Raw genomic sequence first — 15,841 nt, 5'->3', positions numbered from 1 at the left:
TATTTAGCATGTCTGAATTCCATGCTTGGAGTTTTCCCTGTCATATTTCAGCCAAAGGCTGAAGAAAGTGGTCTCCAAAGCTGCACGTGTATACAATTAGCAGCTTTGGTGAGGGCAATTTTAATTAGGAAAATAGCATGGTGGGGGCACAGCCAAAGTTGTGTGCACCCCACCCATGGTCCCACCCCATCCATTAGTCCCAATCCCGAATTGGGGTCCCCAGAGCTGCATTTGGTTGAAAACAAGTCATGGAAAATTCCAAGCCCAAGATTCAGAGACATGTTAAACTTCGCAGCTAGTTTGACCCTCAGTTCCTACAGAGCAGGGGTGACCAACCTGAGACTCTACAGCTGTTAGGAATATAGGAACATAGGAAACTGCCATGTACTGAGTCAGACCATAGGTCCATCTTGCTCAGTATTGTCTACACAGACTGGCAGTGGCTTCTCCAAGGTTGCAGGCAGGAATCTCTCTCAGCCCTATCTTGGAGATGCCAGGTAAGGAACTTGGAGCCTAGATGCTCTTCCCAGAGCGGCTCTATCCCCTGAGGGGAATTTCTTACAGTGCTCACACTTCTAGTCTCCCATTCATATGCAACCAGGGCAGACCCTGCTTAGCTTTAGGGGACAAGTCATGCTTGCTACCACAAGACCACAACTCCCATAATCCCCAGGTGAAATTTATTGCGGCTGAGAATACTGCGAACTGTAGCCCAACAGCAGCTGGAGAGTGTCAGGTTGGCCGTCCCTGCTACAGAGCATCTGGACAGAACTGCCCAGTGGTTAGACTTCCCAGGGCACTTTCCAGACTAAACCCGACAACAGGGTCAGGACGGATCTCAAAAGTGTGCTTCCACACTTCCTGCATCCTAACACTACAGTCCCTACAAGGACAGCAGGGCGCCGTTCACATTTCCAATGCCTTGTTTCAAATCAAATTGCTGCAAAATGGAGCTAGGACGTTATATATCCAGCATGGAAAAATTGCAGCTTTGTTGGGTTGTTAGCTGCTGCGAGACTGCTCCCCCGGCTGCTTACGTTTGGAATGCGACTTGCCCGAACGGAGGCATTTTGCTGCTAATGAGAAGCTAGTCTGGAAAGCGCCCAGCAGCAGGCTCTTTGCTCTCTCCATGGTCTCCAAATTCCTATTGTCTGTCTGTTCAGTACTTATTTCTCCCCAGTATTTCACAAAATACTGAAAACCCAGCTGTTTTCTGCACAGTTCATGATAAAAAAAGAATATTTCAAATGTTTCCAATTTCAGATTTTGAAAGGAAAAAAGGGAAAGCAAAAACTAACTTAAACTTGTAAATAAAAGCAAAGCTGCCTAATTTACAGAACATACTTTTTTCAAAGAGATGTGTATTTCTTCATGCATAATTTGGGTATATAGCTTCTAAAAACCTCGCATTTGGAAATACAGCAAATTAACATTAGAGATTTTTCTTTTTGTTGAAATATAGCCATGTTTCCGACTCTCATAATTATGGAGGAAATGAAACTCTGAAAGTGTACAGATAGTATCTACTAAATGTCTAGGAAAAGCCAGCCCTGATCTGGCTGAGGCTTCTGATAGCCAGAAAGGGGGGAGGTTTTCCTGCACTATTCCCCGTCTTCCCTCATTGTCCGGTCCCTCTTCCTTGATGTATCCAACTGTATCCTGATTGGTGCAGCATATTCCCTTAATAATGAAGTTCCCTAAATTCTATTATGTAGAAGTTTGTCCTTTTACAGTTTCTGTAGGGGGCTCTCATGATCACTTTTCCTAGGATGCTCAGAGGGAGAAGGGGAGGGGGAGCAAAGAGAAAGATGGGGAAAGGGGGGAAATGTGGCTGCAGAGAAGATAAATGATACCAGGTTTGTGTTTCAGTCCTGCCTGATGTGTCCTCTTTGCCAGGAACAAGCTACAAAATTAGTATCTAATGTCATACCTTAAGGGCACCAAATTGCCTTTTCCGATTTTTTTGTCCAGAAAAGGAAACACACACATATTGCTCAACCAAACTGTGTGTACACATTATGCAAATGAATGGTAATATGGTCAACTTGCATAACATTTCAGTTACACAATGTTGGCCTTCTGCTTCAGAAACTGGTGGCTTTGTGGTGCCATCTTGCAGGTCCTCTATACTTACTGGACTACCTGGTGGTAGCCACTTAGAAATTTTTCCCAGTGTGACTTTGTCATTAGCAGGGGAGATCCAAAGTCTCTGTCAATGTCTTGGTGCCTCAAGCTGCTCAAGTGCTCCTCACAGGCATGTATTGCGGTTTCAATCAGTTGGGATGAGACTATGACCCCTTTCTTGCGGCTGGTGCACTGCTTGACTTCTGCAAATGAAAGAATAAGTCAATTACATTGCCTGTGGGGAAGGCAGAGATGCTGTACCTGGTTCTGCCTCTGAAACAAAACAAACTATCTACACACACACGAGACACAAAGGGCATTTTCACATACAAGGTTTTTAAATGGGCTGTGTTGAAATGGAATTGGCTTCAATGGACTGAAATGAAACTGGCTTCCAATCTAAAGCCTGCATTTGGCAGGGATGCCAAATCTAGTGCATTAGCAGCATGTATACACTATACAAAAAGCAGGAGACTTCCAGGTGTCTGATTTTGCAAAAACAAAGAGTCCCGTGGCACCAAAAAAAAAGACAAATCATTTATTATGTCATGAGCAGGGTTCCCTCTAACAGGGATTCCCAGATGTTGCTGACTTCAACTCCCAAAATCCCCAGCCACAGGCCACTGCAGCTGGGGATGCTGGGAGTTGTAGTGAACAACATCTGGCCATCCCTGTTAGGGGGAACACTGGTCATAAGTGTTTATGGACTAGTAGAGACCACTTGGAGGACTAAATGCACTTAGGGCATCTTCACATAGGAGTCTTAAAACATCTGCTGCTTCAGTTCAGTTCTAATGTTCAGTAGGGTTTTTAAAATTATTTTAATGTGAATGATTTTAATTGTTTAACTGATTTGATATTTGGATGTTTTTGACTGTAAACCACCCAGAGACGCAGGTTGACAGGGCGGTATAAAAATATGCTAGCTAGCTAAATAAAGCAAATGTTAAATCGACTTTAGACAAGATGCTGATCTGCCTCTCCTGTTTTCTACTGCAGTCCAATAGCCATAGGCAATTGTGATAGGGGAGGAGGGAGCCGCAATCCAACAGCATCTGGGGCAGTGTTCCCTGTAACAGGGATTCCCAGATGTTCTTGACTACAACTCCCATAATCCCTAAGCAAAAGCCACTGCAGCTGGGGATTCTGGGAGTTGTAGTCAACAACATCTGGGAATCCGTTAGAGAGGGAACACTGATCTGAGGAGCTAAATTGGATAACTCCTGGGCAATTCAGTTTGTATGATTGGAAAGACCTTGCTCATGTGGAATACCTGCCCTGAGTTCCTTGAAAAGTAGGCAGGGGCATACATTCCAAAATAAAACAAATAACTAAAAATGTGTCCTCAAGCAGGCATTGGATAGAAAAAAAATAGAAAGAAGAAACCAACAAACCAACCGCTCCCCCACCACTGAGCAGGCAACTGTAGTTGAATGACAACCTCCACCACCCTGATCCATAGCCTAGCCAGATACTGGTCCTGCTTCTTCAAAACCCCAAAGTCCCAGCTTTGTAACAGGAACTTATCTCCCTGTTTCCAGGCCAATTAAAGCTCGACAAGTCAGTACTGATATCATGCACCAGGTTAACTATATTTCTGCCTAGTAACAAACACATCAGATCTAAATAGAGGAAAAACAGACAGAACCCACAAATTGGCTGTTGGTGAGTGACATAGGAACACAGGAACATAGGAAGCTGCCACATACTGAGTCAGACCATTGGTCCATCTAGCTCAGTATTGTCTTCACAGACTGCCAGCGGCTTCTCCAAGGTTGCAGGCAGGAATCTCTCTCAGCCCCATCTTGGAGATGCCAGGGAGGGAACTTGGAGCCTAGATGCTCTTCCCAGAGCGGCCCCATCCCCTGAGGGGAATATCTTACAGTGCTCACACATCAAGTCTCCCTTTCAGATGCAACCAGGGCAGACCCTGCTTAGCTAAGGGGACAAGTCATACTTGCTACCACAAGACCACCTCTCCTCCCAAACAGGTGACAAACAGGTTTAAGTCACAGCAAATGGTGCATACATCAATTCCAGTTAGGACTGGCTGCTTTGCAAGTTTTTGCTCCCCCAAATGGATTCTGAGCATTTTAAACTGGTAGTAGGTATGTCAAGAAGGCCAGAATAATTTATGGACAGTGCAAATTTTAATTCATCTCGATGAGAAAAGGAAGTATTGGGCCATTGTTGCACATGAAACCACGATAAAGGACCAAGACAGACAGCAAAGGAGAGGATCAAAGAATATTTAAGATTCATGAGTGAAAATGTACCTAGGGTCACTTATAAAAATGTCCTTATTTCTGCTGCATGCTCCATGCATAATCACAGCCAAGGAAAATGTCTGCTCTCGCTGTTTATATCATCCGGTGATATCTACATTTCCCAGCGTTCTACAGATACTGGCTAGAGACTGCAGTTGTTAAATCCTGATGGGTTTTTTAAAGTTCATAGAGTAGCAGTAGCACTGACCCAAATATATCTTTGGTGAAGATATTGATTCTGGGCAGGGTTCAAAAAGGTTCAGGAGGTAGGAAGAAACCACACAGCTTCATGAGGACTCAACAAAACCACCCTGAATTTTCTGAGGCCCAGGGAAGGACCAGGGGGAGGGGGGCACTTACGAACAGATGCATTCTTGCTTAACAAAAATTGTGTCTGTTTAGGCAGCAGCAGCAACCATGCTTTAAAAACGCTGCACTTCAGGGCAGTAGACTCCTGGGGGAAGCCTTTTTGATCCCCACAAATGGGCATCATATTCCCAGGTGCATTTTTGGTTGTGGGGAATGGTGCATTCCCAGGCGCATTTTTAGAGAGCTGCCCACCACAAACAGGAGCAATGCTTCTCATTGCTGCTGCCACTGCTGCCCACAAAAACGCAACTTGTCAAGCAGTAATACACCTACTGGGATTTATTCACACTCGGCTTCGGGGTAAACGTTGAGTGAAGCCACTTCGAAGTACACTCACAGCATTGAGGGAAGCAGCCCCTCCCCTCTGCTCTCGGTTTACAAGTCCACATGGCAGGTGTCAGTGTTTTCCATCTAGCCAATGGGAGAGCGCGAAAGCACCCTGCAGAAATAGATCTGCATTTGTAAAGAGAGCATGCCTCTTATCATGCTAATGATCCTACATCAGTGCCTCTCCCATCTGCTCCTCCGTTTTCAGAAAAAGTAGCTTAAAACCAGCATTTTAAAAACCCAGACATACATCGAGATAAGCTAGAATTCACATCACAAAACCCGATCTGTATGTGGAGTGGGTCCAAAAATCTCAAAGGGACTTCGAGGTAAGTTTGGCTGGTGTGTGAATGCACACACTCTCTTCTGAAGGAGATTTGGGACAGAAGCCCTACGTGTCAAGCCTCCTGATGAGACATCGACTTCTCCGTCCCTGGTGCTTCAGGATTTTCGAGGTAGTTTCATAGGCTCTTCTTGAAATTACCTCAAAACTCATCTCCCCCTTTCAGCCACAATCAGTGAACATGGAGGATGAGGGAGTTTCATACCAGCACTAACATGGGGCTCCCACCAGATACATTTACCTGGAGACTCCTGTTCATTTGGGAGCTCATCCTGATACGTGTCCAACGCTGTCATGAAGGTGGGCTCACTCCAGTATCGTTTCACCACCACTTTGAGAAGGCTCCTGGCTGCAGTGAGCTGGAAGTCCTCTACCGTGACAATCAGAAAAAACGTAATTGCTTGAGCTTTCTCTAAGGGCGTTATTTCTTTCAATCTTTATCCCACCCTGATCCAAGGACTCAGGATGAGTAACAGTACTTTTTAAAAACTTATTTTATTTTTTATATCCCGCTCTTCTTCCAAGGACCCCTGAGCGATGTACATGGTTATGTTTCGCCTCACAACAACCCTGTGAGGTAGGTTAGGCTGAAAGAGAAGTGCCTGGCCCAGAGTCACCCAGTGAGTGTCATGGCTGGACTCGGGTCTCCCCAGTCTTAGTCTAACTCTCTATTTAAACACACAGTGGCAAATATATTTCATAATGTCATGCTGCATAAAAATGCTATGGAGTATCCCACCTGGATTCACCCTTTCCATTAAAAGGTTGACCATACAAAGGACTTGAAGAGCTGCTGGAAAATAGCTAGCATTCCATTCACACTGGCCCATTAGTGACACAGCAACAGTTACTGCATAGCAAGATCCTACATTGATGCAATAAGAGTCTTCCTTTCCTCCCTACCCTGTGACTCTCACCTTGTCCAAATTTAGACTGTAAGCTCTGTGGGGTGGGGACGCTATTTTATTTTCATTATGCCACTCTGCAAAACACTTTATACAATGAGGACACAACAAATAGTTTGAAAACTGTAAGCAGCGCCAGTTGCTTGACATGGATTTTGGACTGGATCAGAGAACCATATAGTTCAATGATGGCTATGGAAGGGTTTGAACTTCCAAAAGGGTTACATAAGTATTTATGGACTAATATAAAAAGGAAAGATAATGACACAAAATCCCATACAATTAGAATTAGTTTATTACATGTTTGGGACAAATATAAGAATAGGATAAGTCCGGAGCTATTGCCTTCTACATAAACTATTTTTTCCCATGGAGAAGAAAACTCTAGAAATTTTGCCCATTGGAGAGAGAAGGCATACAATTTGCAAAGTTTAACTACAGGGAAAACAAAAATGAAATCCACCCAGACTCTTGCTTCAGAATGGTCCAATTAGCCCTCATGGTTTCAATATCTATAAATTAGTACTATATTGCAGAAAGAAATACAAAGACAAGGTGGCAAACGTAGAGACTTAACAGAATCCAAAGTATTAATTACTAAAAATACTGATCATTTATTGGGATAGGTATATAAGTTGCTATTGAAATATGATTCAGAAACAGAACAGGTAAAAGACTGTATGATCAAGTGGATGCAAAATTTAAACAGAATAACTGATATGCAACAATGGGAATATCAATGGAAGGTGAACATTAAATTTACAGCAAATAGCTTTTAAAGGGGAAATTGGTACAAAATGCATTTTTGATGTTATATTACTCCCACGATGATTGCAAAGATGGATAGTAATTACTCTGGAGATTGTTGGAAGTGTAAGAGTCATGCAGGGACATTTTCTCCTATGTGGTGGACATGTAGCAAAGCGCAACAATTCTGGAAAAAATTTCACCATAAGATGTAAGAAATTTTAAACATAAATTTCCCTTATTCTCCAGAGGTTTTTTTTGTTAAACATTACTAAATCCTATATTCCTACTAAGTATTCAGAGCTGTCTTTGTATATGATTACTGCAGCCAGGATCTTATATGCTGCTAAAAGGAGACAACAAATAATCCTGATGGTAGATGAGTGGTTATTAAAATTATGGGAATATGCCTCTATGGCTATAGTTACTGCTTACTTATGGAATACTTCAGATGAAACATTTATTTCTATTTGGGAGCCTTTCATAGTTTACAGTTTAGCATCGGGTCAACATCCTCATCCAAGATTTGGTTTTTCTTTTTAGAATAGAAAAGTTGTATTTCTGTGTTTTGTTTTGTTTTACAATTCTTGGCAAGGGCGGTTTTGCGTGGGTGGGTGTTTTTTGGAAGGTGGAGAACAGAGGGCTGCTAAACCTCCCGATTGATGTATGTAATTATGAGATGTCTAGAAACGTTAATTGTAAAGTCACTTTTATCTTTCTTTTTTCCCCATGTCTCTTTTCTATTTCTGTTGTCTTGTTGAAAAATAATAAAAATATATTTTAAAAAAAAGAAAATTGTAAGCAGGTTTGAATCTTGTATTTTTAATTGGGCATGCCTTTCCATTTTTATTGTGGGCTATCTTAAACTATATTCCCTGCCTTGAATCCTGGTGTATGACAGAGACTGAAATAAATCTAGCAGATGGGAAGCAATCAGTATATTTGGGGCATTTCTTTTGAAGAGGAAATACCACAGCTCTAGAAGGTCTGAAGGGCTTCAAAGTACCTACTAATGAGATATTTCAAGGTCTTATGTCTGTCTTGCAAAACTGTAGTGGTGATTAATCTGTGATGGTTCCTTATCAATTAACAAAACCAAACTGAGTCTGCCTGATGTCATTATTGCTATCTAAAGACCTAAGGAGAAGTAACTTCAAACAGTCCTTTTGTTGAATTCATGAGGCACTGTTTGAAAGAGCCTATTGGATCCTCAGGGAAATTCCTAATTAGAGAACCAATCCAGCTGAGAATTACTCTCCAAGGTAAGGCCAACTCACCTATTCAGAAGGGGAAGTGTTGAAGAAACAGCCTCGGGGCAAAGTACCAAGAGCTTCACTGCTTGCCAGTGGGGATATGAAACTATTTCAGGAAATGTTCTTGGGCCCATCAACTTTGCTACCTTGGAGAATGCTACAGGGAAAGTCCTGCCCTGGTCCTTTCCATGGGAAGCAAGATACTTTTAACAACAAGCTCGAAAAAAGGAGAGCTCTGTAAACAGAGTTTTCTCACCAATAAAGGCATGCTTTTCATCTGCAGCTCCCAGACGGTAACAACGTGGAAAAAATGTATCAGCATCAGCCTGGTCAAACCATGGCAGGTTTCGTAGGTTAAGGCACAGCCCTACCTGGGAAAGAGGGAATATCTTTGCAGCAGCTGAACTTTCCAGTTCTCCACAGAATACAAACACACACACAGCGCGCCCAGATTCTGGAGGCAACTAAATTGAGATTATTTCCCCCAACTCTCTCATACATGCTTCACTACCATGGCTGAGATGTCTAAGGAATAGAACTCTGCCCACCTTAGTGGTGAAGGTGCCTGCCTTGGCATAGTGATTCATCATCTGGTCCCTGCGCAGAAAGCGGCAGTCAATGACATCACGCCGGTTGGTCCAGATGAAGTAGGGGATCTGGTTACGAACCAGCCTCGACTGTCAGCGAAAGAGGAATGGTAAGCAGGCTGGTGCAATAGCACAGTACTAAGAAAAAGTGCAGGAGAGATGGGTGGAATGACTGGGTGCAGATGATAATGCTGGTGGTAGGAATAGTGAAATCAGGCTAGATGATGTTAAATAACACAGCAGCAGGATCTATGAAGATCAAGCATTTAATACATGGGTGTCTTGTCACACTGAACTAACCATGAGGCTATAGGTGCCATCAGAATCATCATCTTGCTCATCTTCCTCCTCTTCTTCATCGTCATCATCATCTGTAGAGGTATTGGAAAACCAGGGGTAAGGGCTACCAAGAAAACAACCAAGGGGCTACGGTTTTGGGTTTTCTAAGGGACCAATACGACTACTTACACTTTTGAATGTTTATATAAGAACTGGTACCTGCATTTGTTCCTTTTCCTTTCCCCTCCCTATCCCTTTTTCCTTTTGCATCGCCCCAATTAGACTGTAAACCTTTGAGCAAGACCTGTGTGGTTTTTTTGTACAGCACCTTTAAAAATGTAGGTGCTTTATAAATAACAAAGCACCACCACCTACCATGGAACAGCTTGCTGCTTGTATATATCTCAAACCACTTTTAAAGGCTTTATCATTATTTAATGCATAAAAGGATGTGTTCTCTTATTTACTGTTAACATTTATATCACGTCATTTCTCCCAGAAGTCACTCAAGCTGGCTCACAGTAAAACCACACAACCCACAGTACACACTTGGAAATTATATGTTGGATATTTTAACCTCCATTGGGGCAAGGGCAGAATTAGCATTTCTGCATCAGACCACAAACTGTCCTGGGCCCAGCATTCCCTGTAAGAGGGATTTCCAGGTATTGTTGACTACAACTCCCAGCATCCCCAGCTGCAATGGCCTTTAGTTGGGGGATTATGGGAGTTGTAGTCAACATCATCTGGGAATCCCTCTTACAGGGAACACTGCCTGGGCCATTTCTGTATCCTTTCTACGTAATTTAATTGTGAGCTGCTTTGAGAACAAATCCAGGTTGAAAACTGAGTTTAAGTATAACAAATAGATAAATAGGTGAGATCTCATTGTTTTCATTTTTTTAACTTGTCCATTCCTGTTGCAGCACTATTTAACTACTGTTGCCTTGTCTACTATTATTGGTTTACTTATGCAGCAATGTCCTAATCGTTGAATTTTTATGTCTATATATAGCGGGTGGCACCCAGACCTTCAAAGAAGCTGTGTTGGTGGAAGCACCTTCCTTGAATGGAATGAGAGCTGCACTCATCACACAAGGGATCCTGAGAGAGCCCCTCCCCTTTATTCTAAGGAATGAGAGGGGTACCAATTGCTGGTGTCCTCCTCAGCATCTTTCCAACATGAGCATTTATTATCTGGTGGGACCCAATGATCATTGTGTTTCTGAACTCCTGCAATAGCATCTGTACATGAAGCTATACAGAACATAGTACAAGCATCCAAAATCTGCATTACTGTTTCTAGCAAAGGAGAAAGATTTTCAAAGCAGCTTTAGAAATTGCTTCCTCTGCTATGGTTATTGGCTAAGCAACAGGGCTCTGAATTCTTCTTCCCTATGTTAAGACTAGTATTTTAAGTTATGAGCCAAATGATCAATAGCTTCTGAACAAAGCACAATTCAAATGTGGATCTCATAAGGCACACCTACAGGAGTTAAGGAGGGCTCACGCACTGAGTTAGGCTCAGCTGGGACACCACCACATTACACCCCCAGCGTGTTTGCCTGTGTGAGAGCAAGACAGCACAGAAGAGGCTGCATTTCTGATTACTGTTTTGTTAACCTGTTTTCAGAGGAGGGCAGGGGAGACCCACAGCAGCAGGACCAATGCCAGCTTCATGCCACTGACACGGGCTTTCCACCTGCTCCCTTACAAGAATACCAGCTCTGGTTTTCATGCCATCAGTGGTTAATTGGCTTAGCATATGGATCTGTTTCCATGATTTTTCAATGCACTCCCTAACAAACAGCAGTTGCATATGTGAGACCTCAAGGAGAAGAGAAGGCCACACGTGGGCACGAGAAAACCCAAACCAGCATGGGCTGGTGCTCCTGCAGGCCTTACCATCGTCAGCCACATCACTATCCTCTCCATCTTCCTCCTGCTCCCCATCAGGCATGCGCTCCTGCTTGTGAACAGGTTTCGGCAACTTGGGAAACTTTCTCTCCACCCAGCCTCTGCCACGCAGTCGCCTTCGGATCACAGGGTAAGGGCCATGCACCATGAAGATCTTCCTTTGCTGTGGTCGGGGAGGAGGATGAAGAGGATTAACCACTGCAGCAGCACAGAGGTGGCTAGACAGGGCCTGTCCGCAGTGACAGGGCTCCTGAGACAATGGAAGACCTGCTCAGAGAAGCAGAGACAGACAGACCAAGCAAGGACTCAGAGAGAGGTTGAGCCAGCAGCCCTCACCTTGATAGCCCTCTCCACGTACAGTCTGGCTTCCTTGAGGCGCTCAGGATTGAAGGAAAGGCCAAAGCCGGTGCTACGCTGGGCACGCCTATCGATCAGAGAGGTCGCATATCCTGGAAAGAAAAGAGTGACAGACAGACAGACACAAACCCCTGCCTTTTACTGAGTGACACTACTGGTCTACCTAGCTCCATAGTGTCTTCACCAGGGTTTCTTAACCGTGGGCCCCCAGATGTTGTTGGACTACAACTCCCAGAATCCCCAAGCAAAAGCCATTGCAGCTGAGGGTTCTGGGAGTTGTAGTCCAAAAACATCTGGGGGCCCAAGGTGAAGAAACCCTGGTCTACACTGGCAGGCAGAGATTATCTAGGGTTTCAAGCAGAGAGAGCCGTTTCCTAGTCCTACATGGGCACTTTCCAGACTAGCTGCTCATCATCAGCAAAATGCCTCCGTTCGGGCAAGTCACATTCAGGCCGCAAACAGGAGGGGAACAAGTTTCGCAGCAACTAACAACCCGAAAAAACAGCAACTTTTCCACACTGGATATAGGACGTCCTTGCTCTATATCGCAGCGATTAAATTCGCAACAAGCAGTGGCGGCCCATGAACATGCCGCTGCAGGGGGGGGGCGGCAGGAGGCACCTTTAAGGGTAAATGCATTCTCCGCAGCAGCTGCCGCACCTGAACGCTGTTCAGAGAAGTGGCGTGCCACCCAGCAGCCCGTGGAGAGGAATCGCCGCTGCCACTCACCTTGCTTACATGGAGCCGAGCCCCCGCCAGCGGCCAGGTGAGTGGTGGCAGCGATTGCCCGCCGCTGAGGCTGCTAGGTGGAATGCCACTTCTCTGAACAGCGTTCAGGTGTGGCGGCTGCAGAGGTAAGCACAGAACGCATTGACCCTTAAAGATGCCTCCCACCACCCCCACCCCCCGTGGCGCGTTCATGGGCCACCACTGGCAACAAGGCACTGGAAAGGTGAACAGCACCCTGCTGTCCGCGTAGGGACTGCGGTGTCACGACACAGGAAGTGTGGGAGCACACTGCCGAGATGCGTCCCGACCCCGTTGTAGGGTCTCGTCTGGAAAGCGCCCTGGAGAGGTCAGGGATTGAACCTGTGACTTTCTGCATACAAAACATGTTTGACCACTGAGCTCCAGGGCTTCCCGTTTCTTCTTCGGTGGGCACCAACTGCTGGTGTCGTGGGCATTATTCCAATACGAGTGTTACTTATCTGGTGGGAACAGCAGTTGGCTTCACACCAACCCACAGTGCAAACACCCTGGCAGCCGCCTAGCCACTCACCTTCCTGTCTGCGCCTGCTGACAGTGGAAGCCATGCCCGGCTGACGGCAGGTGGAGCGCAGACGCGTATGTTCAGCCTTGGGGAGTGCATTTCCATCAGACTTCAACCTGCCAACTGCAGTCAATTGGATACAGAATGTTAAAGCGGTAAGGGTTCCAACGGCACGAACCCGTACCTGCAGAACACAGAGCTATCCGGAGTCATACTGGGCTGTACACCAAAGGCGCACCCTGCGCCGGTCTAATGCCTGCTGTCGCTGAAGGCGGCAGCAAGACCTGGGTCAGGATCGCCGAAAAGATCTTTGCTAATCAAGGCTTCTTGTTTGCTCCTGCTCTCTGCATGAGGCAGATACAGCCTTAGAGATCTGAGTGCCAGAGGCAGGCCGTGCAGATCCTACTGCCATGGTGCCATATAGGGATGTGCACAAACCGGTTCGGCAGTCCGGAGTCTGGGCCGGTTCGGCGGGAGTTCCCTTTAAGGAGCAGGGAGGGTGCTCACCGCTCCTCCGCCGCATTCCCCCCGCCGGTACTGGCACAAAGCCACTGGTGCGGGGCAGCAGCGTACCTCCTTGCCGCCCCGGTCAGCGTCGGACCGTAAGTGGCCGGTGCATGTGCAATTTTGGAGACAGCGCTGGCGGGGGAAACGCGGCAGGGGGTGGGGATGAGCACCTTCCATGCTCCTTAAAGGGAAAGTCTCCCACACACCGAACCGGCCCAATGCTAGTCCGTGCACATCCCTAGTGCCACAGGCAGCCTGCAAGCATGGCGCAAGATGACTGGCTCCCTCCTTCCCTCCCTGGGTTTTACATTCCAGAATGGTCCAGCATGCTGCAGTGCGTTCGCCCTGTGTGTGGCCCAGCCAGGGTTCAGTGGGAGTGTAGGAGCTGAAGACTATGGGGATCCCCTCCTGCACATGGGGATGGAGCATGCCCAGGATAATAAATGGATCCACTGTATGATGCCTTCCAATGCTACCCAAATATCCCCTGCCTGAATTACATGGCTTCACCCTGCCCAATAACAGGGCTATACTAAGATGAGCTTAATAGACTAGGACTCTGCTTCCTCTACTCTGACCATGACAGGAAACAAAAGAAAGGGTTTTTAGACACACTGTACCTCCCAAGACAAGAACTTTTGGTACAAGATCACCTGGCAAGGACACCCCTTCACAACCGGATGCAGACAGCGGCACAGGAATCCATGACTGGATGCAGATCAGGTGCACATCAATGCTCAGCCCACATGCAATCAGTCAGGGGATTTGGGCTAGTGTGGAGGCATCTCAAAATTAGGGGTGTGCATGCGCTGCAATTCAAGCACCAATTCTGTGCAGGGAGAGGAGCAGGTCCTTACCTGCTCTCCACCGCCCCATGTAGCTTCCTGCTGGGGCAGCGCTCGGTCCAAGTACCCCCACGCTGCGCCAGCATGCGCACGGCATCTGTGCATGCGTGGGCAGCAACACCATGCTGATCACACAAATGGTGCCCACACATGTGCGGATGCCATGTGCGTGCTGGCACCACGTGGGGGTCCTTGGGCTGAGCACCATCCCAGCAGGAAGCTGCATGGGTCGGCAGAGAGCACGTAAGAACCTGCTCTCCTCTTTCTTAAAGCTCCTGCTCCCTGTGCCGAACCAGTGCTCAAACCACAGCTCATGAACACATCTACTCAAAGAGCCAGTGTGGTGTAGTGGTTAGAGTGCTGGACTAGGACCAGGGAGACCCAAGTTCAAATCCCCATTCAGCCATGAGACTTGCTGGGTGACTCTGGGCCAGTCACTTCTCTCTCAGCCTAACCTACTTCACAGGGTTGTTGTGAGGAGGAAATTAAGTATGTAGTACACCGCTCTGGGCTGCTTGGAGGAAGAGCGGGCTATAAAATGTAAATAAATTAAATTAATTAAAATATAATAAATGTCTGAACCTCCTCTTTTTATATATAAGACTTCTGTATTGCAATTGCTTTGCTTACTCTCTATGTTAAGAAGCTGTGCAGGGGTCCAAAGTTCACAACTCCTGTCCTACAGTTTGGTTTGGGAGGGAGAAGAATTGTACTGGTTTGATTTTGGATGGAAGATAGGCTTGGTTTGATTGGATTGGATAGGTTTTTAAATAATGAAGGGAACTTGAGTTGTTTTGACTGGTTTGTTTGATAAACTGTGGAGGGGAAAAGTGGAATATCAGGAAGCTGCCTTCAGCAGAGTTTTAGTACAAGTTAGAGTATTGAAGAGTCCAAGTGAAGGAGTCCAAGGAGTGCAAGTGGCTGTCACAGTCAGAGAGAAACAGAGCTGGTGCTGGAAAGGGAGTGGTCTTGTGGTAGCAAGCATGACTTGTCCCCTTAAGCTAAGCAGGATCCGCCCTGGTTGCGTATGAAAGGGAGACTAGAAGTGTGAGCACTGTAAGATATTCCCCTTAGGGGATGGAGCTGCTCTGGGAAGAGCATCTAGGCTCCACGTTCCCTCCCTGGCTTCTCCAAGATAGGGCTGAGAGAGATTCCCGCCTGCAACCTTGGAGAAGCCGCTGCCAGTCTGTGTAGACAATATTGAGTGAGATGGACCTACGGTCTGACTCAGTATATGGCTGCTTCCTATGTTCCTATGACTCTCTGGAGGGCTGAATCTCTCCCAGCGCAGCAGAAGGAACAGTCTGGGATTGAACCCCCAGAACTGGGGATGATGGAAGTAGTCGTCCAAAAACAGCAGGAGATCCAAGTTGCCTACCCTGGCTGCCAAGGTAGCATGCAAAAGCACAAGATAATTCTGGACTGTAGCTGGAATCCAAAGCCCTGCATGTGATGGCATTGGAGCTTTTCCGTTGCTCTTCTAATGATAGCTCTCCATACCCTCCAAAGTCAGGGAGCTCTCCAGAACAGCACCCCATAAAGCAAGAGATATTACCAGGAAGAAAAACATACACAACCTGTTCCTGTGCACATGCTGAAGTGCTTTCTGCTTGGGCTGGATCCTGGCCTATAAACTGACTCAGAATTTGTGCCTTAAGAGAGTTATGGAGCATCTTGAACCAAGGGCCACAATCAAGTCTTTCTACAGAGCCAGGGCTTGATCCCAGTGCAGATGAAGGGCCTG

At 46.1% G+C, this 15,841-nt stretch overlaps 1 protein-coding gene across 11 annotated transcripts in view; it reads right to left on the bottom strand.

The window, feature by feature from the left end:
- Positions 1 to 15,841, bottom strand: part of TTLL3 (tubulin tyrosine ligase like 3) — a 39,798-nt gene that overhangs the window by 20,068 nt on the left and 3,889 nt on the right. For all 11 annotated transcript variants that reach the window (XM_053301574.1, XM_053301576.1, XM_053301577.1 and 8 more), the window contains 8 exons: positions 12,755 to 12,868; positions 11,455 to 11,567; positions 11,107 to 11,281; positions 9,223 to 9,293; positions 8,884 to 9,012; positions 8,592 to 8,706; positions 5,672 to 5,800; positions 2,135 to 2,327 (listed from right to left, as the gene is read on the bottom strand). In XM_053301574.1, coding sequence (XP_053157549.1) covers positions 2,135 to 2,327; positions 5,672 to 5,800; positions 8,592 to 8,706; positions 8,884 to 9,012; positions 9,223 to 9,293; positions 11,107 to 11,281; positions 11,455 to 11,567; positions 12,755 to 12,868 — 1,039 coding nt within the window. The remainder of the gene's footprint in view (positions 1 to 2,134; positions 2,328 to 5,671; positions 5,801 to 8,591; positions 8,707 to 8,883; positions 9,013 to 9,222; positions 9,294 to 11,106; positions 11,282 to 11,454; positions 11,568 to 12,754; positions 12,869 to 15,841) is intronic.

This window comes from Hemicordylus capensis, chromosome 2 (genome assembly GCF_027244095.1).
Source record: "Hemicordylus capensis ecotype Gifberg chromosome 2, rHemCap1.1.pri, whole genome shotgun sequence".
In the NCBI taxonomy this organism is placed as follows: domain Eukaryota; kingdom Metazoa; phylum Chordata; class Lepidosauria; order Squamata; family Cordylidae; genus Hemicordylus; species Hemicordylus capensis.
Note: the sequence above shows the minus strand (reverse complement) of the source record. Positions and strands in the feature narration are given on the sequence as shown.